At 38.7% G+C, this 25416-nt stretch overlaps 1 protein-coding gene across 4 annotated transcripts in view; it reads left to right on the plus strand.

The window, feature by feature from the left end:
* Positions 1 to 25416, plus strand: part of BCAR3 (BCAR3 adaptor protein, NSP family member) — a 109212-nt gene that overhangs the window by 56394 nt on the left and 27402 nt on the right. For all 4 annotated transcript variants that reach the window (XM_040610291.1, XM_040610294.1, XM_040610295.1 and 1 more), the window contains one exon: positions 14917 to 14956. In XM_040610291.1, coding sequence (XP_040466225.1) covers positions 14917 to 14956 — 40 coding nt within the window. The remainder of the gene's footprint in view (positions 1 to 14916; positions 14957 to 25416) is intronic.

A 25416-nucleotide genomic window follows, 5' to 3' on the forward strand; every position in this document is an offset into this window, starting at 1 on the left:
GAGAGGAAAATGTCAAGAAGTTCTGCCTGATCAGAATTAAAACACGGTGCTTTTGAAATAAGGGGTTCAAACAATATTGTTAGTGCAGCCTGTTCGTAGAAGCTACGTCTTTTGAGCCATAGCAGCAAGTGCTGTTCTTGTTTGATCTTTCAGTTGCTTTGCTAAAACACACACAGAATGCTGTGGTAACAATTTCTAATTTGTGCCTTTTTTTTTTTTCCTTTCTTGTTTTCTTTTTTTTTTTTTTGCAATGGATCTTTATATGTTCTGCTCCATGACCTGACAGGCCAATTGTATTAGAGCAGAAGTTACTACCAATTTGACAGTCAGCAACTATATTACTTCTTGAGTCTTCTTGGGATGACTCTGCACCTTTCGTTAGTATATTTTAAAAGAAATTCCAGAGAGTGAGTCTTTATTTTCCTGTGGTAAGCGTTCTGCCATATATGCCAAGGTACACGTTCTAATGCTTACACTCAGGTTGAAATTACTTGGGACTAATAGTATAGGGAAGTCGATGTTCCTTATCAAAAAAGCTGTGTAATATCTTTTTTCAGTGTAGGGGCTTGCGAAACAGCATAGCATTGCATGGATATTCTCATTCAGGAGTAAATCAGTCTTTCATTGCTGTAATGCTGTTCACAAATATGAAAAGCGTGAACACACATATTGATCAAACTTTTTCATGATGCATTGTTCAACCCAAGTGCTGTATTTAATGTCAGTGGGCCAGAACTACGAGTCATTAGGATTACAGTGTTCGCGTGCACATGGATCCAATAGTACTGGACTCAGGCATGACACTTTGTTTGATAAATTCTAATTTAAAAAATACAACCATGATAACATTTTCAATAATTCAAAAGGAGTAATAAAATCTTTAATACTTAGATACACAATACATAATTTTCTGGAACAAAAAAATAAGCCAAGGTGAGGAGAATAGGAGAAAGATAATGAATTGTGCCATTCCCTAATGGAACTTTTCTGATTTCCAGAAAATTTTGTCCTGTCTTGTATTACAGCTACTGAATTGCAATACTCTGCATCCAAGTTGCAGTTGTATGTATGGCAATCTATTTGTAGGACTATATTCTATCTGAACAGAAATAGTATGTCTTTATAGAATTTCTAGTATCTTCAGGATTAACATGGAAAAATAAAATTCTGACATATTAAAACATTAGAAGATGCTTTTGTAACTAATTTGTGCAGTTCCAGGGGTGGGTGGAGGGAAACCCAAAAGAAGTCTCTTCAAACCTGATAGTCACTTTTGAAAACTTGGAGAAATTATTTTGTCAACTTTCAATACAATAAGATTGTGTTCTCTTCTGCTTGGTGTGGTAGTGTACACCTGTGATAGTTCAAGGGGAAAAAAGTTTTCTTTCTTGAGAAAGCCTATATCTGATTTTTAGATTCTCTTAGAAATAATTAAATGGCCAAAGTTAAAGGCAGCTGAGCTCTTGAAAATGCCTGGAGGTTGATTTTACTGGTAAAAATAAGAATTCCCTCTTTAAAGTGAAGGACATTCAAGAGGGAATTTCTATTTTGGCCTGTAAAACTGTAAAGCTGCTTGTGCTTAATGTTCTTTATTATCTGATGTTGACAATTAAATGCAAATAAAGCACAAGTGGATTTTCTCTTTGACACCTGGTCTGTGGGTCATCTTTATTAGCTTTGCCTTATATTATGATGCCTTTATTTAAAAGTAAAATTGTTCCAATGCAGATCTGTTGATAAGAACCTGTACTGGTTTTTTTGCCCTGTGTCTTCTGGCTGTCATCATGAAACCCAGAATTTCCAAGCTCTTTTTACATATTTAAAGTTTCACACTTGTGCGCATGAGGAAGGAGGTCAGCCCAGACATTTTTCCTGCTTTTCTTCCGGAGGCAAAGAATACTAGCTGTACTTGCTGTATCAAATGCTTCATTTCACTATGCCGATACTCATAGTCTTGTGCAGCTATCTTGACTAGTATCTGCTCCAGGGAAGTAGAATAATTCTTGTTTCTCTATTCTAGCATTTTGGGAAGGGTAAGTGGTTCTTCCCCCGCTGTCCAATACTTTCCTAGTTTTCACAGGCAATGCTAGCGCTATTATTTGCATAATTTTAGACTCTTTATAGATCTTACAAGGCATATTTCATTTCAAATAAAGGAATACTGAAAATGTCAAGCTCACTTTTAATTTTTCTGTGACCAACACATCACAAGTCTGCAGTCCTTACCAGGAAGATTTGTCATACCTACTTCTAGGCAAAAGCCAGAGAGGTATGAGTCGTAGCCTCGTGGTGTTAAAAGCACAAACCAGAACTTGAATTAACTTAAGAAATGGTCTCACTTGGAACTGCTGGTGTGCTTGGATGGTTGTGGTTCTCCCTGACTTACATTCCACTTTAACAGACTTCCGATATTTTCATGCTTTTTCATAAATGCAGCCAAATATCACTTAGGTAAACAAGACCTAAAAGCAGTACAGAATTAGGACTGTCACAGCAAGTTTGAATGTAGTGGTAATGGCAGCTGTCAAAGACCGTTATCAACATTCTACAGTATTTCAGTTGGATGTCAACAGTACCCAGTTGGATATAGTCTTGGGTTAAGGCAGTAGTTACCTCTGTGGGTCTGATGCTGACTCTGATACTTAAATGTTTCCCCATTGTAGAGATGCAAGGAGTTTCTGAGGGCTGTTAAGATGGAATGGAGCAAAGACTTTTGCAAAGAATCTTCTGTAAATACTCCATAGCAAAAGTAGATTCCAGTTTTGATACTGTGCTGTGTGTTTCATGAGACAGTGTGACTGGAAGAGATAAGTACTTTTTCATGATGCAGAATAAGAGATAAGCAGAACAAGTAACTGCTTTGCTTCTTGGATTGTCTGGCAACTGACACCTATAGTATTCTGTGTTCCTAAACTTCCTAATAAAAAAAAAATCTAACAGTTTCATAAAGACTAACAGAATCTGATTCCAAAAGACATGTTTCTTACACAAGGCTTATGTTTTGTTTGAATTTCAGTGGGGCTGCATATATACTATCTATGCCAATCCACATACCAGGGAAAGAAGAAGGAGAAGCGTGACATATTCTGAAGGTTTTTCCTTCATTTGGGGTTTTAAGTTGAAATTAATACTTTTGCAAGACACACAAATATCCATTCCATAGTCACGGGTGCTACTGCATGTATTCCTCAGTGCTTAGTATAGAATAAACATCAATTAAGGCTTTTTCCGTGGTTAGGGTATTCAGTGTTTCTTCTTATGTGGATCCTTTGACTAATAAATTTTAAACCTCGTGCCACAGTCTTCCTCTTGGCAAGTTGTCATGGAGGAAGTCGTTGCCTCTGCTGCCTCTAGCCACTTATTTTTTTGTAGTGGTGAGAAAGAAATATATTTTTGATACCTCACTGTCAAAAAGGTCATTAGTTCCAAAGTTGTTTTGTAGGGAAAGAAGTAATGGAAGGGGTATGATGGTTCCAACCTTGTGTTCTTCGAGAATCAGGCTAATAAAGATGTGATCTTCATAATCAGCTTAAAGCACAGTGGAGGAAAGAAAAAGGATACTCCTTTCTCAGTGCTGGTAGTTCCTTTATTGCCTGCAAAGTGATAGGAAAAAAACCAGCCTGTATTCCTGTTGAAACAAACAGGCTTTGTAACAAATTAAGTGAAATTCAGTTTAATAATAGTTCTGGAGTGAAATTGTAAACTGTCAAGAGGCCAGAAATAGGATCCAAATTTGCACAGTCTGCACTGGTTTTGGGGGGTTTGGTGGGGGGTGTTTTGGTTGGTTGGTTGGTTTGGTTTTTTCCTGTCTTCATGATGGTTTGAAGGGATTTCATACAAAATTTAGGACAGATAATCTAGCACAGTAGTAAAATCAAAGCTAGATACAATTTCTTACAAAGATACTAATTTTTTATGCAGTTTGTAGAGTAACATGCCTATTTACAGCCCATAGTGTTTCGTGTGTGTCAACTCAGACATTTGAGAAAAGATAATTTACTGGTAAAGTATGTGTATAAGAAATACAGCATTTTATGGAAAGAAAGATGAACTAATGTTGTCCTTTTCTTTGTGTGTGGTATGGGACTCTTCAAAGAGGTGAGCTTTGGATATTTTAGGAGAAACTGTGTGGTCACACATTTGCGTTAAATCACTATCTTCCTTCTGCTGAGCCTTTCCCTAGGAAGTGTTGAAGTGCACCATCTTGCAGAAATGATCTTTCATGCTAATTAAAGCCTTCAAACAAAGCTGACATTAATTTACACTGACTGTTTCCCGTTATAGAGGATGTTTGTGAATACATGCTGGTTTAATTCCTCTTCACTAGCTGTCTTTCCGGTAGCCATTTTATCTGTTCACACTTGCAAAGACAACTTTTTGTTCAAATTCCATTCTTTGTCTATACTGACATTTTAAAAATAGTCACTGATAAACAGTAGGGCTGTACTGTTCAGACTGACTTGAAATCAAAATAATTTGTGCATTTCTCTAAATCACATATAATGCCTAATGCCCTGGATACTTTGTTTTATCACTGCTCATGAGAGGTTCTGAGCTGGTTCTGCTGGCTGGTCAGAACTAATCCCCCCCCCCCCCCAGTTTGTAAAGCTTTTCTTTTAACTGTCTGTATACTTAAGAAGCATAGAGTTGTAACTGCAGAGCTATAATTTTAATCTTTCCTCCTTTTTTTCCTGTCTGGATTTTGTGTTTTTAAGCCCTGTGAATTCCAGGCTATGCTAGAAGTCCTGAATGTGATTGTAGGTACAACACTACGTCTGGTTTTATCCATGTGGCTACAAACTGCAGCTTTTTGTAGGTAGATAAGGCATAACAGCTTCTTTTTACTCTGCCAAAATTCATACTGTTCATATCCAACAGTTTTTTAACATGGTTCAGAGCTCTTAAAAAAGGAAAATTGAATCTGGTGGGTGTGCGGTGGGAGTCAGCTTGTTGTGGTTAGCTTGATTCTTACACTGAGGAAATGGGCAAACCAGTAGCTCTAATGTCCTCCAGTGCTCACTGAACTCGGTTGCAAAAGATCAAAGTGTGGCAAATGGTCTTTAAAGTGTATTTTATAGACTAGCCTGAAGTATCTACATACAGATGGTAAGAATACACTTAATTTCTGTAGTTCTGAAAGTATGATAGTTGTGTCCAACTGTATATTTAGCTAGAGTTCAGGCTTTTAGTTTGAGTAATCATCACCAGCCTTTTTTTTTTTTTCCTCTTGTTTTTCTATGTCAGCTTTTCCCCCTATTATTTCAGATAAAGTGCTGTTAGCTAGCATTGGACTTTCTATTGCTACAGCAGGGAGTTATTCTAGAGTAGTAGATTAGTTTATCTGGTTGTTTAGGATGTTCTGTGCCCTTCAAGGCTCTGCATGTTTATCTGGGGGAGACTTGCATACTTGTCTCATCTTATGTAACTGTCCAGGGGGGAAAAATATGCGATTTTAAATGTGACTAGTATCCGTGACATTAATAGGGCAACTTCATCAGCATAAACTTAAGCAGGCTCTCTGTCCTCTGGCAGGACCTTGCCCTTGGAGGGCAGTACATTTGGAAGTTAGCAATGTGTTAGTCTTGATGTATAAAGCCATCAATGGCTGGGTTCTGGGTTCCTGAAACTTTTCCTTTTCTCTTAGTGGCATTACTACAATAGATGAGACCTGCTGAAGTCCTTGAATTGAGTTATTTTATGAGGGAAAAGAGCTGGCAGGGCAGTACTTGGTGAGGCGCACACTGTTCGGGGATTTGCTTCTTCCTTGCCAGAATTTGCAGCCTGTTTTGCTTTCCCAGGTGCTGCAAAGTCTGGTTTTCTTTGGGTTCTAAGAATGGGGTGGGGTGGGTATTCAGACAGCATTTGTTTTGTTCTAACTGTTGATTTGGAAATTGTTATTTGTTGCATAATTTTAGTTTGAATATGTGTTAGTTACTTTTATAAACTGTGTGTGCACTTAACAGCATGTGGTTAGGTGCACTTTGAAAATGAAGATAAAAATAAAATTTTATCGTGATTTGAATATATCAAGTAAAATAAGTATTTTCTGTGTGGAGAAAAGTAAATAATGCTATTTGTTGTGTTATAGAATGCAATGTAGTTCTTCAGATATGAAAATACTTGCAAGATTAACAGGAAGAAGATCAATACCTTTAGTTCCCTTTAAATTTTCGGGTAAGGTGGGGAGGAAATTTTAATAAAACCACAGACTTTTTAAAATAAAAATAGTTATGGGTTTGGTGCAATGCCTGAAACTTCCTCTTAGTATGAGTTTTGTTTTCTAAAGAAGCTGAAACAGACTGTGAGTTTGTGGTTATGTTTTTTAATAAGACAAGTATGGTGAATTTAGGGCTGCATACACATGCACACATAAATGTTTTTTCAAAAGGAAGAATTCCTTAGATGTTGCCAAAGCTTCGTGGGTTTTGTCCCAGAATTTCCCATTCTTTCTCTTGATGTGTCCTGCTTACACATGCACCTGCACATCTGACCTCTGCTGTCTCAGAGGTGAAACAGAGCTACCCATAAAGCTGGTAGATGTTTGTGGTAGAAGGAATGCTTTGTTGTATAAGCAGAAAACAATAGTTGTTCTCTGCTTACATTCAGTACCAAATCCTTTTATCCTTTAACTTTTGGGGGTCATTTCTGTTTTGGCCCGTCTGCCTTTTGCACCCCTTCTGTACATTGTTGGAGTCAGATTCTTCTGTTGTGAAGTTCTACTCAACGCTTCACCCCTTTGGTCTCATTTGATGCTCACATCTGCTGTCTTTGCTTGCTTGACATGGAACTGCAGAACCAAAGCTTCACTTCTTGCTTTTTATGGGGATTTTGGAAACCTGGCTACAGGTGACAATTACCAAAACCTGCCCTGTTGGGTCTTGGGGGAGGGAGATGAGGGGAACGGTACAACATGTCTCAGAAAGAGAGACCATCTCTCTAATAGTGGAGATTAATTAAGCCCCAGCCTTTCAGCTTCTGAGCAGAGGAAGAGAAGTGCTATATGGGATGGGAACAGTTATGTCATTGTTTGAAATTAATTGTGGCATGAGGACCTTACTGTTAATGAATGACTTGCCAGGTAAACTTGAGCCCAGATTCCTTAAAGCACCAACCAATATGAGTGTATGTTATTTTTTAGAGACTTCCTGAAAACATAATCTTTTCAGGCCATCTCTTCCTTGGACAGAGGATACTGTATGTAGTGGCAAGTTTCTTGATTGATCCTTCCATCACACCCAGAGTTTCCCTCTAGCTCTGCAGTTTCCTGGTCTCTTTTGTAAAGGTTCTGGAGCACCCTCTTCACTTGTTCCGAGTACGGTATTGCTTCCCCAGCTTTCTTCCTGTCCGCATGTGACCATTTATTTTCCTTTCTGCCCCTTTTAAGTTTGAAATAGAGAGCAACTTTCCATGATTACTGCAGGGCATAACAACAGTGTGTTGGTACCTGTGGCTAACAACCAACAATCCTGCAGATAAATGTGAATGTGACTATTTTCTTTTCAGTCCCTGAATGAAGGCAGGTAGAAAGTGCATAGCAAAAAGGCAGCTGTGATTTTAAAATATCTTATTTTCTCACCTGCACTTAGGTGCTTACTTCTAGTAAACACTTCTCTTAATCAGGGCAGCAGTCATTTTAGAGGCCTTCTTTTTAAGAACACAACAAATCAGAAGAGATAACTACACTATTGTGCTAGGATAACTCTCCTTGCATTTTTAAAATTGATGGACCATTTCTATATCAGAAGTTTTACTAACTGTATATATGCTGCAAGGCATCTGTTAATCTGTCATCTTCTGATACAGAAAATACTATTTGTAGCTGTACCCCTTCCTTTCAGCAGGACGTCTTTATTAGCAAAAGGCAAAACTGCACTGCAATTTCTCCTGTGCTACGGTCTGATAGTGTGATAGGTTGTGAGATACCTGCTGGCTTCTGAAAGTATTATAGAAGCTACAGTCATTTCTTATCTCTTCTTCCATACCCTTGCTACGCTGCTTAATACTTCAAAACTGCTTTGTTTCACTTCACAACTTGTTTTACTTAAAAGTCTCTTCAGTCTCTGTGTTCTGTAGCTGAAAAAAATGTAGAACCAGTGGATTTTTCTTGTCTCTTCTGGTAATATAATGTGGCACTTCTGCATGTAAAGAATTTCAGCTACTACCGCAGAAACCAGTTAATTTAGCACAGAAACATACATGCATGAAAGGAAAATCAAGCATCTCTAACATTTGCTAAACAGCTTCAATAAAGGAACAGTACTCCCGTGCCCATTTTTTGCCACTTTTACATGCTAAGGTTGCACGTTCTCAGAGTTGTGTTCTGAATTTGTTGCAACTCATTGGTGCAAACTTGTCAAAGTGCAAACTGTTTTGATGATGGGATGTGAGGAGGGGAAATGAGCGATCAGTTGTAATACAGGATTATAAATTTGTGTTAGTTAACAGGAAATTGGTGCAACTGAGTAGTTAAATGTCACATAGGGGGATATATTCCTAGTGCTTGCTTGCAGTATCTTAATGTAGAGAGACGTTTAATGCAATGAGATTCTTAAACTGGCATAAGGGAATAGACAGGGAGGACAGTTCTTCTTCCCACCATCATCTTAATCAGTACTAAAGCAAAGGATTAGCTTTCCTATGCTTCAGTCCAAATACACATTCCTGAAAGACATACCAGCTGGGTGACAACCATGCTTGGTGAATAAACTGTACCTAGATTTACATGAATTTCAGATGAATTGCTGGAGTCTGTGATTCTGCTGAGCATTTGTCAGTCTTTTGGGAATGTGCATATTAATTTTGTAAGGTTAAATTATTTTGAGCACTTCAAATTATGTGTAGCTGGATTTTGAGTAACTACAGCAACTAAAGCACTGAATGTAAAGAATTGTCAACTGAAGGCCAACAGACAACAGCACACATATAAGGGAAGAAACAGTGACTGTTTTGGATGAGCAAGTCTTACTGCCCAGCCACTACTTTCACAATGTTTTAACAGTCTTGGGAATAGAAGGTTTAAAAAGGGTTTTGAAGAACAGAGTTTTGGCCTTGGGACTCTCAAATGTAAAGGAAAACAAAGGAAAAAGAATGGGAATGCCTAGCCTGAGCTTTTGAACAGGCTGTAGAGACCGGTACTGTATGTGGTGCAGAAGTATAAATTGATTTGGAAAAGGTAGGAAAAATGGGGTAGATTTTTCTGCAGTGATAGTTAAAATGGAGCAAGCATAGGGGCTGCAGAAGGTTGAAGTGGTGAAAGTAAATGGCAGTAGCATCTCTGCAGGGGCATTTTGAACAAGCATGAATTGAGTTGAAATTTCATTTAATTCACAGAAAAGTACGATGTATCTTTCCTTGAGTTTTAATTACTGAAGAGTCACTACAGTTCTTGCGTGAACTGCAGGTCATTAAGTGGTTAGTCACAGCAGTTTGCACTTGTTTCCACTGGTGTTTATGAGTCATGTCCATGGTGTTGTGCAGCTGTAGACAGAAGGGTGGAATGGCCTTAGGAATGTAGTAGGAGTGTATGTGTGAAGCAGAAGCTGCTGGAGGATGAAATCACTGGATCATGTACCCTAGTTTACAGTACAAATATCAGTCTGCAGTACATATACTTAAAGACAGTATGTCTAGCGTGCTCGAACTTGCACCTTCATACTTCAGTAGTGTATTTCTTAAATCTACATAGATGGAGAGATTTCAAAGACAAAAATTGAAGAAGGCATTTGATCCCATCTGGTCTCTTCATAGTATTTCTGTCTGTGTAAGCAGCCACGCAGCAGATTGGTGTGTTTTCAGTTTCTCGGGCTCCCTTTGAGCCTGTATTGTCTTCACTCTGATTTGGTGTTGGCACCATGGCATTGGCAGTATTGGCAAGAACAATCTTCTGATTGTTCTTGGGATCACTCTTTCAGCATAGCAGAAAGGAGATGTTTTTGAAAATGCCCTCACAAAGGTCACTTTAAAATAAACAAACATCATTTCATACATCAAGTACTGGCAATGTCTTCTAGTGTTTTTCCCAGAACTATGTTTATAGAAGTGTGGAGCAGCACGAAGCTGCTTCAGGGCCATTCAGCAGTTCCCACCCATCGCTGTAAGAATATTTATATGATAGTTGAATGATGGCGAGGATTTGGGCATCTCCGGTAGTAGCATTGTGTCTAGGCTTTTTGTTAAAGTGATCACAGCTAATTTATAATTGTGGTTGATATGTCTGTGATGATGCCTAAGGCCTGGAGAAAGCAGATGCTTAACATGGCTTGGTCTGTCAAGGTCTGTGTGCTGCAGGATTCTTTACAGCAACAATGGGAGAAGGTAATGTACAATTGTTAGTAGAAAGGTGGAGGATTTTGTAGAATCAACAGCGGAAGATCACAGGATATCTGCTTAAAGGTTCTTTATTGAAGCAGTGCTACAGAGAACTATTGGACAAACCTCAGAATCTGGAGGGGGAAAAAAAAAAACCAAACTGTTTCTGAGTTACTGGGATTCTGGCTATTCTCCTGCACCCACCAAACTAAATAATTTCTGTTGGGGTTGAACTCCAGGGTTCAACTTTTCAGATGTAGCACTGATTATAAGTAGATAACAACTTTATCAGATATTTTTAAGAGTGATAAGTTACTCAGACTTCGACGTTTTCTTTACAGATTTTCATGTTTGGTTGCACGTGTCGTCAAATCAGTGCGTGATTTGAAGTTGGCAGTATGGCAGTACTTTGTCATACCAGAAGTAGGATCCATGGTGCTTATAGGGATTTTTCTTTCCTTTTAGCTGATGACTGCTGATGTTGACAACTTCAAAAGGTTGTGGTTTTCTTGAATTCTTCCCACACATTTGGCCATCATTTAGAGGTGTTGGGAAGTGGAAGAATAGCATCCAATAACATCTGAAATGCATTCCTTTTCTCATCTCAGTCAGCTTTAGCTGTATCTTGAAGGAGTCTATATATAACAATAATCCCTGTTTTCTGAGAAGTTACGTTGGTTCTCACAGTGCTCCAAGTATCAGTACTTGCTCATAGACAGTCACTTCCAACCAGTATGACACCAGTTTCTTCCTTGTTGCAACAGTTTATTTGGGGGGAATAGGAGGCAAGCAAAGGAGCAGCTCCACATCTTCTGCTGTCTTGCTGTCTTCATCTTTTTGTAGGGTTTCTGGAGCTCCATGTCTGATTTCAAGCTCAGTGCATTTTCTTGGAAATATCAGTAAGAAACCCATACATACAAAAAAGCCCCATAATTCTATTAAGAATCTTATAGCTGGCCTGAAAAGAAATCAGGATAGTTTCCAAGAACTAGTAGGAAGAGATTAAAAGGTTGTCTGTTTGCAGGATCAGCCAGCAGAGAGAAAGGTGTTGTCAGATGTCAGTAGGGATGCTCTAGAAAGAATGTGTTTCTGGCTAGGACAGCCTCAGAATCATGAAGGTTAAGATTGTGATGACTAACTGCTTTCTTTTAGTGATGAATTATTATTGGAGTGTTTATGCTACTGCAGTTTCCCCACAGACCTTGTGCATGTGGAAGAGGGTCAACAGAGGACTTGCGCTACTCAGGAGAACATGTGTCAAGTCAGGTGCCTGTTTTTTTTCCCCCTTCTATGAGCAAGAAAATCCTGGAAAGGGAATTTTGTTTTGTCATGAAATGAGGTGATAAAGAGTCTGGCAGCAATGTGAATACCTGAAATGAATGTGGGAGTGTGTTTGCATCCTGTTCTTAAATTCCTTTCAGTGACAGAGTGAGTTACGAAAAGAGCGTGAAGTCAATACTGCATGTCCTACTGCAGCCCTTACGCAACACCGTACCTTTGAGGTGTTCTGAAAACTTATCTATTCCAGGTGACATCTTTCTGCATTAAATGTGCTTTTTTATCTGAATGGAAGTAAGGCTTATCTGATTATTAGGAAGCCAAAATGTGTAATAAAATGCAATCTGTGAACCCACAGTTTACACAGTAATGGTTGACTTACGTGCAGACTCTAATACATGTTGTAGGTAAACAGATGCAAATGAATACAGCTGTAAAATTAAGCACATTATGAAGACAAACATTAGCATTACTTGAAGTGTAATAATATCTGATGAAAGATGAAGAACTTAGTATTATTGAAACAAACCTTCAGTTGAATTGAGAGACGGCAGAGCTTGCGAGTACCTTTCATCTGATCTGGTAGTTATCTAAAAGTATCAATTTTCTTCTGCAAATTATATAATACAAGAAGTAAGTATGTGGGTTCACCATTTTTATTAAGATTCCTTGAGAGGGAAAATTGAAAGGTAAATAAGTGCTTTATATTTTTCTTAGGTTCCTGACATAGATTTCCTTTGCTCGGAGCGTATGGCGTAAAGGAGCACATCATCGCTACTAAGAGCACGCTGAAATTAGGAGTTAGTTTTGTGATCTAGTCATTTGGTTGGTTCCTAGTTATTTAGGCTAACAGCTTAATCTGTTTTTCTGCATATAATGTGTCAGTATGATGGTGGAATCAAATGACAGGAAAATGCAGTAGTTTAATCTTTACTATTAGTTACTACACATCAATGGAAGTTACCATTCCTTGAAAATAACTTCAAAAAAATTGTGCAAAGATGAAGACTTAGACAACAAGGGAAGATGGAGAGAGAGGTGTAGATCTGGTAGGAGAAAGGTGTCCAAGCTGCATAGGGCTGCAACATAAACATCTTCATGTATATATAACCTGTGCTTGTGGTGAATTGCAGGGTTTCCTGCATTTTGTTGTGGAAGTCTACCAGATTAAATATTATAGTACTTGTGAAGAGATTTGTTACGCCTTGCGTTTCCTAAAGCCAAAATTTTCAAAGCACTTTTGTCATGTGGATGGTGAAGGAAACATAGGTCATTTCTTTCCCTAGCTCTTCTGGATTTCCCGCTTTATATAGTAGTAAATAGAGTGTTTTGTCTTAAAGCTTTTCTGCCTCTTTCATTTTGCTTTGGCTTGATGTGTCCTAAAGATCTTTTGTCTTGTATCTGATGGTGGGAACAGTGGAGTCTGTAGCGCAGGTAGTCTGCAGGAGCGGAGCTTGTAAATGCAGACTGTAACAAAATGTGCTCACTGCCAAAGCAAGCAAGTGAACTAGTTGTTAGCCTTATTGCTCAAGTTTGTTCTTTTGGAGCGTGCACAGCGTATGCAGTGCTGGTAGAGTCTTTGTCTTGAAAAATTCCACAGGCAAGTGAAGAACTGAACTGCAAAGTTTTTCAGAAGCATTTGGTACTGGCACAAGTTGCCACAGATCATTTGAATGTGAGAAGAGTTCAGCTATGGTTAATGACTTTGCTGAACTGGTTAAGAATGGGATTTTTTTTCCCCCAGTCAAATTGCAAAGTGTTGAGAAAGAAAACTTTCTTTTTAGAAACTTCCTTTTTCTTTTTCCTCTGTGCTTTACTTGTGTTTTCTCTGGTATGCTTGTACATAGTTCATGCGTGTACAGTTGCCAAGCTGCCTGTTCTTTGTATATTGGCTAAGAAAGAGTTTCAAATGGTCCAAATTCGATTTCCATTTAATTTAGCAGCATTGTTGGTTGTTTTTTTAAAAAACTAAGCTGTGAATGGAACTTGACCCCTTGGTAAGTAATTGAGGTAGTGCAAAACAGTAATCTAGTACCATCCTTTATGGGCAGGGCTAAGAAGTGGGAAGGCTCCGTTTTGCCTTTGAATAGACATTCAGCATTAAAAGCTATTAGGGAACCAGACTGAAAACTGAGTCTAAAATAATAACTTTGTTTCAGATAATACACAGTTACATTTTCAAAACCACGGAGAGAGTTTAGAAATGGTTGATTCCAGTGTAACCCAATGTCTACATATCTGAAGCTGCTTGTTATGTTTCCAGTTACATCATTGTAACAACTTCCACCAAACAGGATTCTGCTTCTAAATTTATGGGACATGTGCTGTCCACGTGGCAAACTTGCTTGCTGTAACAAGCTCCTGATCTCTGTTAAGTGTGCAAGGTTTTCATTGTGCCTGTTACACGTTTGTATTTAAGGGAGCACCTTGTATGTCACCTCAGGTTCTGTAGAAAGCATCCAGTCGTGTACTGCAAACTCTGTTAACCTGCTAGCTCTCAAGCAAAAACAAATATATAAAAGCCTTTGAAAGTATGTGCTTATTTTTATTTCTGTTCACGGAAAGAGTTGTAATTCATTGCAGTGCTCTTCACTTGGGCTTATGTGCTCTTTGCCATCTGTATGTATGGAAAACCTGCAAAGAGATCTTTTCTTTTTAAAACAGGGCAATAACTTGATTATCTGACTTTCAAGTAATTGCAATGTAGAAATTATGATAATTTTGAGAACTTTTTAAAAGAGTGCAAGAGTGCAATAACCGGATGTATTTTTCCAAACATAAAAGGAAACATTCCACTATTGCAAATCTATTAATTCTTTGCCTTTTTTATATAAAAAGTGAATGTTTTGCTTCCTGTTTTCTTGTGTTAGCAATGCCCTTTCAATGCTATCAGTACCAGTAGCTTAAAAGGGAAGACATACAAGCAGAAAAATACGTTTAGAAGCCATTGGGAGAGCTTTCCTAACTTGATTTCAGATGTTTTAAGTTCTATATAAGTATTTTCGGCCATTTGTTGAAATTTCAATATTATTTTTATTTGCTTAAAAGTGTATAATTAACTTTTATTTCCCAAATTAATTACTAGTGGTTCTGCTACCTAACGTTCTAGAAGAAATCAGTTATTTATATATTTGTTAAAAGCTAGGTAGCATAGGCCATCTAGCTATAACACACAGTTTTCAATGAAGATTTTAACATGACCTAGTTGCCTACTGCTCATATGAATGCATCTCTTCAGTTTGAGATTACATTTGGACTCACCATTTGTGTTTTTTTGTTTGTTTGTTTTTGTGTCCTTTCTTCCTTCCTCCATGTCCCGTTTTCTTGCAGAGATCAGAATATTCTGGATCCTACCTTGGAATATGTTAAGGTAAGGTGCCATTTCTTACCCTTAAGATATTTTGTTCGGTATATAACCAGCACTGCCAGAGTATTTCCAGCCATTTGTAGATAAATAGTGCTTCTATCTATCTTTTGCTATAGGAAAACTGATTTTATATATATATATATATCTATCTCAGACTGTTTTCTGTATGTTTCAGTGAAATACTTGTGAGCATTGTGCTTTGGAGGTAGGTTGCATTTTTTATACTGAGGCCTCCTTTCAGTTACCTTGCCTTTATTAACATATTAAAAGAATCTCTATTTCTTGCTTATGGATTTCTGGGCAAGTAAAGGAACATGTTTGAAAAGAATCATGAAAATGTCAGATTTTGGTTTATGGTTTTAGCAATATACTTACTGAAATTACAGCTAAAAATTCACTTCTGGTCCAAAAAGTAACTGGAATCCTGGCAAAATTTTAAGTTCTGTTTTCCTTTTGTACAAGATCAGAGTGCTGGGAAAAAAATATACGTAGAAAAATATATTTCTAAATAAAAAACTCTGGAGCATTCATAAGTTTTATTCAAAAATCAGTCCTGGATTGGCAATGTAGAAACTTTGGAAGAAGCCTTGGGGATGTGATTCTGTACTGGGGATTCTCTTGCAGTGCTGTAATTTCCATGGAATTAGTACCTTTCAACATGTTTCATTTAAGTGAACGTTATTTCTCAGAACCTTGAAAGAATCTGGCTTCTATGTCATGTCTCTCAACAATGGGCTTCTTTAATTGTTGGACTCTGTTACCTGTCTTTTAGAAGACTGTAATCTTCTGAGAAGTGTCTGATAAACACAGGTTATCCTTGAATGTAGGATATTTCTGTAGCTGTTCATGTGGACAGCCTGAATTTCTCAGACACCTGAATTTCTGCTACAGGTTAGGCTTCAGGTGAGGAAGAGACAGAGGAGAGCCAGTCAGGTGGGTTCTGCTGCTGGAATTCCCTTGGTGGGTGTTGATGGGAATGGAGAGGAGCCCAGGTTAGGGTTCAGGTTGATCAAAGTAGTAAACTAGGAGACTGTAATGCAGTGAAGGGACTGTGAAAGGAAAGTGCTGAGAATTAATTTGCCTGAAAGAGTGGAGGGGTCTTCTGCTGGACTTTCTGCCTGGGGTTGGGGTGGAGGTAGGAACTAGGGTTTGGGAGAAGAAAAGGAGAAGAGCAGAACGCAAAGGTCTATGGAAAAGGGGCTGCCAAAGGACTTTGAGGACTGCTGCTGGAATTCTGCTCTAAACAGCTTGGTGTTGCAAGGCCCCTGGCCTCGGTCCCGGCCTGAAGTCGGAATATGGTGAAGTAGTCAAAATAGAGAAGGCCAAGAGCCTTCTGAAGAGTGCTGTAGAAGAGGGGATGCCAAAGGCAACAAAAGTGGTGGACATGTTAATTGCTCTATTTAATTTACTGTGTCTTGTGCACTATGCTGTGCAGAGTGTGTTGTTACAGTTTTAATAATATGGCCAAGTAGAAGGCAGAGGTTTTATGTGCCAGTTCATCAATATGTGTGTCTCGTCTTGTTGCAGCAAGTTCTATATTATAAATGTGGTTTCTGATCTTTTCAACTTTTCTAGTAGAAGCTTGTCTTGGACTCTTGTCAATAGCCGTGGTGCTAAGCTTAGTTATTAAAACTTTGATGTTGGGGAGGAAAGCCTCGGGAAAAGAGACTTACGAGGGAGAACACAAGGGTTACCATTCCCTTTTTTCTCCTTCCTCTTTCAGTTTTTTCTGTCCATATCACTACCTTTAGTCAACTGTGAGTCTGGTCCCCAGCTCAATGGTATTATAACAGGAATTCTAGATAAGAAATCTTAAACTACAACTTCAAAAAATAGGCAGAAATTGCTTTCTAATAAATATAGCCCCTAAAAACATTTCTTTACTGTAAAAGTCCAGGTTACTAACAAAACTGATTCCAGAAATGTATTCTTACACAAAAAATTACCATTAATGCCAAATAAAGGAGGATTCTTATCAATAATTTATTATCAGTTTACTATGAATGTAAAAGATGTACCTGAATTTGTAACAACAGATTCTTGGAACCACCTCATTTGGCTTAAGTTTCAGCAAGTATGTGTTCATTGTCTTCTATAACTTACCTTATGGTAACCATTATATTAATGTTTATAAATTTTTCAGCTCCTTGAATAAATTGTGATGGCAGTTTTAAGTCAGGTATAAGCTGACGACCACCAGCATCAAGTTATAAAGCTGAAAGAATACATTTCTGTAGAATCTCACTGTGCTTGTACCAATATTGCCATTTGCACAGGTCTATTTCACGTATAATGTGTGTATATGTAGTTTGAGCAAGTGGGGTTGGTGCCAGTTGGGTAGGCTTTGACAGATGTTGCTTCAGTGGTGAAAAAAACCCCAAACCTTTAAATGAAGAAGAGATAGTAAGAGAAGAGGGAGAAAAAAACCAAAGAGTGCTTTTGGGAGTTCTGTTCTGCTGATTCAGGATACCAAAGTTCTGTGAGACAGATTCATATTTTTGATGCACAGGAAAATATAGTTAGTTTTGTCTCTAGGCAGAGAAGTGTTGATTGACTGACTGAAAACACAAACTTGAATATTGAGCACATATGGTATATCGAGCATACATCAAAACTAACACTATAACAAGCTAATTGTACACAAAGCCTTGATACTGATTCTTGTTTCTCTCATCTTGCTGTTTAGACTGTAAAGAGAAGAGAGACTTTGGATTAATCTGCCTTATAAAAAATAGCATTATTTTGAAAGTAGTACATGACACTCGTTTTAAGTTGTATTGGAGTAATCTGGCTGCTAGTGATTCTACCCGAGTTACAGTCCCAAGCAAAGCATACGACATCCAAGCCCTGAAAGCACTAATTGAACGTAAGTGTCCTGACCAGCCCCAGGACCTCCACCCACACCCACTGACCAAGTGCTGCATTTAAGCTCAGACTGCAGCCTTCAGGCTCTGCCTGAGCTGTGCCTTATGCCTGCCTGCCCCTAGCCCGGGTGCTGGGGTGCTGTGGATGGACCTCGGGTCCGGGCTGTTACCCAGTCTCAGGTGAGGCTCACTGGACTGCGATAGGACCCGCTGGTGTCATCACCCTGCTCAGCTTGCTTGTGTTTGGGTGCTGTGGGACTGCACCTTGCTGGTGAGCGTGTTGCCCTCCCAGTGCTCCCAGATCGCCTTCCCTTAGGGAGCAGCCCCACTCTCGCTGCTCCCGAACATGCTAATTGTAGCTGGCTGTTTTGAAAGATCCGGTGCGATGAAATGTGTGCCATCCTCAAAACCGACCCGCTTTATCAGGCCACGCAGGCATACCTAGTCTCCTTCAACTCCAAGACAAGCAGCTCGTTTTGAACTAGCAAGATTTAAAAAAGTAATTTTAAAAAGGGAAGCTGGTCACAGCTGATTTTGCAGCTTCACGGCTGCAAATTAGCACCGTTTCTGCAGTGATGCGAGTGTGCTACTTGAGTTCTTGTGAGTCCCATAAGAAAGATAATTAATACTTGTTAAGAACATGCTCCTGCTTGGGGAGTGATCAACATCTCTTCAGAACTAGACTCTACTGTAAATAGAATGTAAAAAATTCATTTAGGTTTGAGGAAAAGTAACATGGTTATTTTTTCGGTTGTGTGCTCTGTTTCACAGTGAAAAGAATATCATGTTTACTGTGGCAGTAGTGACTACAAGCAGGTGTTGCTGTGTAGAGTAGAGAGACTGATGGTAAACTTAGAAACTGAGTGTATCAATTTGCTTTTTATACAAACTTTTCCTTGCTAGAATCTGGTGACTAAAAGTAATAGAAAGAATTTCTTGTATCTAGAAATACTCTGGACGGAGGAAAGGCAAAATAATTTCTTTCTCCTCTTTTATTTTGTTCAAGACAGAAAGCACTGACTACAAAATTAATCCTCTGAAGGTGTTCTTTAGAAAACACTCTCTGTAGGTGCACTATGGTTTCTAATACTTTAAATTACATCTCACAAATGGTAGTTTCCCGCATCTTGAATATTGATGTGTTAGTTCATTCAGTATATAAAGAGAGCTAATTATGCAAAAGAAAGTTCTAAGGGGGGGGGGGGGGGGGGGGAAGTCCTTATTTGCTGGAGTCTGAGTACTGAAGTGTCCATGTGGCTTCAACCCTTCCTTTGTCCTCACAGCGTTGCTGAAACCATGGTCACAGTTAAATGGCTCTTTCAAAAAACCCTTTTATGGTAGAAGTGAAAACAGGCCAGACTGCTTTGAGTCAGGCTGCTAACCAAGTCATGAAAGAGATTTACGGAAACAATAGCACGTTGTACATTCTGTGAGATTTTTAGAAGTTTTATGAGCCAAATAATAGATCCATTGGTAGTCTCAGCAGGTTCTTCCCACACCCTGAGTCTGCACATCCACAGAACAGACTCCTGCAGGGGAGAAAGGATCAAGTGCTGGCAGATTTGAGTGTGTCAGAGAACTTTTTGTGAGCCATTTTGATCAAATTCATGTGAACTAAAGATAGCTTTCTGTCCCATTCCTATTCACTATAAATACTTCAAGATCTTTTAACAGAAGTCTCTGTTGCAATCGTTAAGGCTGGAAACTTTTCAAGCATTTCCTGTGGCTATAGTACTGATAATTACAGAAATATTTATCAGCGATGAGTTGAGTATTATTATGGCCTGAGATTTTGGAGTTGTATTTTAATCTATTAGTGGAAAAATTATAAAATTTGTGACTGACTGTCTGCTCAGTGTGGTCATGAGGGAAGTTTATATTTAGATTCAGACTTGAAAAAACTGTCACTGGTCTGAGGAAGTTTACAGCTCAGAAAAACATTATTCCTCTGTGAAATTCTACTGAAGGATTCTTGTTTTTCTTGGCCCCATAATGTTTATTTTTTCTCTATTTTTACTCCTCCTTGATTTTGTTAGAAAGCAAACTCACAAAAATTGTTGTTACTCATGGCTTTTGGGAGCGTGACTAAAAATAAAATTCTGATGGCCTTCCAATGTGTTGGTTGCTACCTGTAGTTTTGCAAGATAGGGCAATATTTTGTGGGTTTAATTCAGCTTCAGGGAACTTTGATCAGGTGATGAGGTTTATTGATAGTTCATATAGTTAATTGCACAAATTTATAATATCAGGGATGCCAATCCAAGTGTACGTGTGGGTGTTTGACTGTCATCATTCTAATGCTGTGCCAGGAAGGTAATACGGTAAGAGTACTATCAGAAACAAATTTGTATGTATGTTTGAGAAGGTTCAGGGGAAAGAAAATAACTGTGTCAGCATGATAAATAGTCGCAGTTTGGGAAAGAATTCTTCCTGATGACGTTGAAATTTCATTGCAAGGAGCCTTTTTTAGACACGGAAATATATCAGAGAGATCCCCACCCCACTGGAAAAGTGGCCAACTACAGTTCATGAGCTGCTGCGCATAGCTCCTCTGTGGAGACTTGCCTGTTGAGATACGAGTTGTGACTTGTGAGCAGAAAGGTTGTTGGCTTTCTGCGCTGTCTGACAGTGTTACACATTAAGTATGTGAGCCTGGAGGAATGCCTGACACTAAGGCACCAAATGATCAGGAGGTTCTTTCTGAACTGCTAGCGTTTTTTCTTTTTGCCCCTTTTTGCAACTGCAGCAAGGACAACAGATTGCAGAAGGTATAATTATCAGATGAAATGTATTTTGTTGAGGAGGAGTATGCCCATTCAACTGACTTCGACTGTACACGTCTCTCTCTGTCATTACAGATTTGTCATCCAACTCAAAGATTGTTACTGGTGTCAGTGATGTTTCAGTCAGAGATATTTACCTTTTTTCCCATGTTTTTCTGCGTAGTAGGAACCAAAGCGTCACAGACATCACTCCACAGCAATTGCCTCTTGTCTAAAGCTGTATAATTCAGAAAGTTAAGATCCTGTTAGAGCTAATCTAAACCTCTTTATCTGTCTCACAATGAGAACGGTCAGGGTTGATGCTCGACAGGCAGTTGCTAGTCCTACACTGCCCTCTGCTGGAGAAAACAACACTGTAAGTGTATTTTTTTAAATCGAGTTTTTCATAATAATTTAATTACTCTGTAGCCTGAGTGTTGGAAGTTGGTTGCTTTTTTTTCTCCAGAGGCACAGAATGGGGGGAAAGATTCTCCCTGCCACTAGGTTGTAGAAGTAGACCCTAGAGGGAACTTGAGAAATTTGTTGGGTTGTCGCTGAGATTGTTAGGCTAATGTTCAGATTTGTTCAAAATCTCCAGCAAAGAGATTCCGTACCTTCCCAAGATAATCTGTTCTACCTCCCAAACTGGATTAGTCTGATGGTCTTTTCAGTGTTACTGTGGATAAGTTTTTCCTAAAATGTGATGCAAGTCATCTTTTTTGCATGTACAGGTGAATTATTTTTTTTTCTTTGTCCATCTCTTCTTTTTGTTATCTTGATTTAATTTTCTAGTGGGATAAGTTTTGACTTTTCCAGTAAGTTGGACAAACTGTCTTGTCTTATACTTTTAAAATCCTGTTTTGGTGGTGGTCAGGTTCTAGATAGTAGAATTTTTTTCTTCAGGCTTATTCCAGGCTTGTTTCTTACAACACGTGCACTTTCTATACTTAGAAGGGGTAAATATTTCTTTAAGTTATTCCTAAAAGCTTTCAGCCCAGGGAAATTTGAAAAGTCTTAAGGAGTTAATATGTAATTGAAATTCAGCAGCTCTCAAGTAGTTAATTCCCCTAAAATAATTATGAGAATCTTGCCCTATTTATTTGAAGTTAATGAAAACTTGTTTTATTTGATAGAATGCAATTATCTGTAATTAGTGATGGAACCTTACACCCAAGTTTCAGTATTTTGTCCTGTTGAATTTTGTTTGACCAACAGCCTAGTCTCTGAAAAGATGAGTCAGCAGTTCTCTAATCGTTCGGGTGCAAAGTGATGAATAAAATCCTGCGTATTTACTGACACGCCAGCTTAGAAGTACGATTCTACAGCTCTGCAAGACAATGCACTTTTCAGCCTACTGTCCTAGTTCCTGGTTTGCTAGTAGAGAGATTCCTGAGTTAGCTTGTTACTGTTTGGGGCTTTCTGTTCATTCCCAGCCCCTAATTCTGAATGACCTGATTAGCTCTAAGATCTGGGTTATTTGGGGGGTGGGGGGTGGGCGGGGGGGCATGGTTCGTTTGGTGGTTGGGGTTTTTTCCAGCATACTTGGAGGAGGGATTTTTTTTTCTTTATGAATGATAATCCTCATATTAATTCAGTCAAAGTGGCTCTCTAATTATTCTGGCTTGTGTTGTGAAGTCTTATAGCAGTGGCTCTTGCATTCCCTTTTCCTGATGCTGAAAGGGAGTTCAGGGAATTTTGCTTATGAAGCACCATCTGTAATGCTGAGTATGCTTGGGTAAATCTAAAATGTTGGTAATTCTTAGAGCGGCACGCATGCTTTCTATTCGCGTGTGAAGAGTTAATCTTACATTTTTCCTATCGTGAATTCAACCCTGTTAATATCTGCGTTCTACTTCTTGTATTATTCCTCATTAACTCTTAAATTATGTGTGATCTGGAGCCATGAAAAGCCACTACATATACACTGAGACTGCACTGAGCTTTGAGTTGAAAACTATCTGTAAAATTACTTTGCACTAATTTCCTTGGAACCAGTAGTAATCCTAGTGGCAGTAATTACTTAGTCGATCTTTTCAAGATCTTTGTTCGATGATCAGTAACTACTGTCAAGCCTTATTCACAAATGAGAAACATAAGCTGGAAAGGTCTGAATCTGAAACACGGGATACAAGTTTTGAGGTACAAAGAAATGTTCTTATTTTGTCTCTAGCAATCTTGTGAAACTTGGTTTTAAATGAATTACCCTTTTTCTCCAAAATAATAATGCCTGTGGCTCTCACGTGTTGACAGTTATATGTTGCTATTGATAATATTCCCAAGTCAAAATGACCGTGTCAGTGAAAGAAAACGCTAGTAAATGGTGACATGCACTTAGTTTTCAAAGAGAGAAAAAAGGGTAGTTCTTACTTCTAAGACATTGCCTGGTTCACCTTGATTTGTGATCCTTTTTTGCTGTAAACAGAGCTGTTGTATCTTCTGTCAGACACTGTGATTGTTGAAGTGACTGATAATTTCTGACAAACAGTGCTTTTCTGTACGGAATTAAGCCAACGTGTAATCCTGGACCCAATTCATTGCATCGCAGTTGGCACTGTATTGCCTCACACCGCCAGGAAAGATCATGCCATTTCCCACAAAAGCGGTACCTATGGCAAAGAGAGAAAAGTGCCAAATTATATCGGCCTGCTTAGTTTTTTCTACCTCATCTGTAGTGAACGTTTTCTCTGTATTGGTATGAGCAACCCCATATGCATAATGAGAAGGATCTGAAGATTTGAGTGGAGACTAAAGAGTGAACTGAATCTACTTATAAAGTTAGTTTGGTTTTCTTTCAGTTTTCAATTTCTGTGCAAAGACTTGTTTCAGTTGATGCAAAGAGAAGAAAAACGTATCTGTCTGTGTGATGGCATCAGCTGGAATTCTTACTGCTTACAGTAGGCTTTTATATACATATATGAATAGGTGCGTATATATACAAAAGGGATGAGTGTCACACAGAATTTTGCTGCTTTTCATGCGAGATACTTAAACTGTTAGTAACAGCAGAAATCTGTCTACAGTCTACCATCTTTTGTGTTGATCTTTTCTTAACTGTTGCTGAGCAGCTGTCTCTCTTGTCTGAAATACTTTTCTATTCATTTTGGGCTTTCAGTGTTGTTCCATAAGGAGCTGTGCTTTAAAGAGGATAGTTACTTGATATTGTTGTATCCTTTTCATAATTTTGAAGATGGACTAACAGCAAAAGCTAAGATATGGAAATATCTAGATTTAACTCTTTCATAGCAATGCCTTACTGAAGTTGGGGGTTAAATGTATGTAAGCATGTGAACCACAAGGGGGGGTGAGAATATAGCTTGTGGAAGGCAGGTCATTACCAAGCATTTCAGGTGCTCCTCCTAATAAAGCCCATGGAGGTAAAGCTCCTAACCTCTTGGAGCTGTGTCTGTAGACAATAATTAGAGTCAGACTGGTACATTGCGTGTGTCTGTACGTCTTGCCTCTTTTTGGAGACATACTGTTTATATACTGTTTGGCCTGTGGAAAGAGCAGCAGAAAGAGCATTGGTACCTTTCCGTTGGGATGCCATCTCTTAATGTGTGCTGTCAAAGGAGCCCATTTCTCCGAGACTTTTGTATGTCAGATACCATTAGAAACTAAGCGCCTACAAAAAAGAGGGAGTAAAAATGTTATGTTGGCCATCTAGAATACCCAGAGGTCATTTGCCTCCATGCCCTCGGATCGTTCCGTCAGCAAAATGTAGAAAAGGAGGTGTATGAGCTGAGGTGACCTTGCAGCTTTTGCTTCATGAAAGTGTGTTGTGCAAAAATGCGGAAGGGAGACAGGCCTCTTCAAACCCATACATGCTGCTAAAGAATTCTGAAAAACTAAGCTCTGACGGAGCTGAAGCAACTTGTGAGTTTTATTTTCGAGTGCTACACATCCAAAATCTCCCTTTGCGTAAAAAGGAAGTATTTCAGGATATTCAGGACTTCTAGATGAATAGTTGATTTTGAAATGTGTACACTTACCCTGGTGAAGTAGCAGAATTATTTTATCTTTGAATTATATTTGGGATTGGTGTAAATCTCAGGCAAACACTTTACTTTGACAGGACTGGGGAGGCTTTCAAAAACAGAAATCTGAAGTTAGTGATGGAGTTAATGGCATCTTTTTATATGTGAGAGAGCTCCTGTACGCTGTCCAACAAAGCTGAAGTTAGACTAATGACAGCTAAGCCAGCAGGAAAGAGAGAAAGATATGGGCTATAAGTTGTGATGTAATTCTGAAGAAAAGGAAATTAATGCATGTTTGGTTTGGTGGTGTTTTTTTTTTCAATCCAGGTTATAAATTGAAGGAAAGATGAGAGAGACGTTAAAGAATTGCTTCGTGTTTGTACATGGGTGGGCAGACGGTAGATGGAGCTCAGGAATATGTATACTAGTTTTTGGTAGGATCAATGAAACCTGCTGATGGCTTCTTAAAAGGAAGATGGGGAGTCAGAAAACCAGGCCTGTTGACAGATAACTTTAAAGTCTGTATGTTTTAGTTACCAAAGATCGTATTTTTCAAAGGTATTTGGACATCTTAAAGTGCAAATTAGGACCTAGTAGGAAGCTCATAAGCAGGTTGGATGCTTATTGTAGCTGCCAATCTGGGTTTTTATATGAGTCAGATTTTCAAAGCAGATTGAAAACTAAATAGATGCAAATTCTGGTTTTCTCACTATTCCTGTACAACTGCAGCACATTTCTGACTTTGCCTCACGGAACTGCGGGTAGAGAGGAGGAGGAAATTACGCTGACTCTCCCATACCACGCCCATGGAATGCAAACAAGTGTAATTACGGTTGCAGCTGTATCTATTGATTTATGATCGT

Source organism: Falco naumanni, chromosome 11 (genome assembly GCF_017639655.2).
Source record: "Falco naumanni isolate bFalNau1 chromosome 11, bFalNau1.pat, whole genome shotgun sequence".
NCBI classification, from domain to species: domain Eukaryota; kingdom Metazoa; phylum Chordata; class Aves; order Falconiformes; family Falconidae; genus Falco; species Falco naumanni.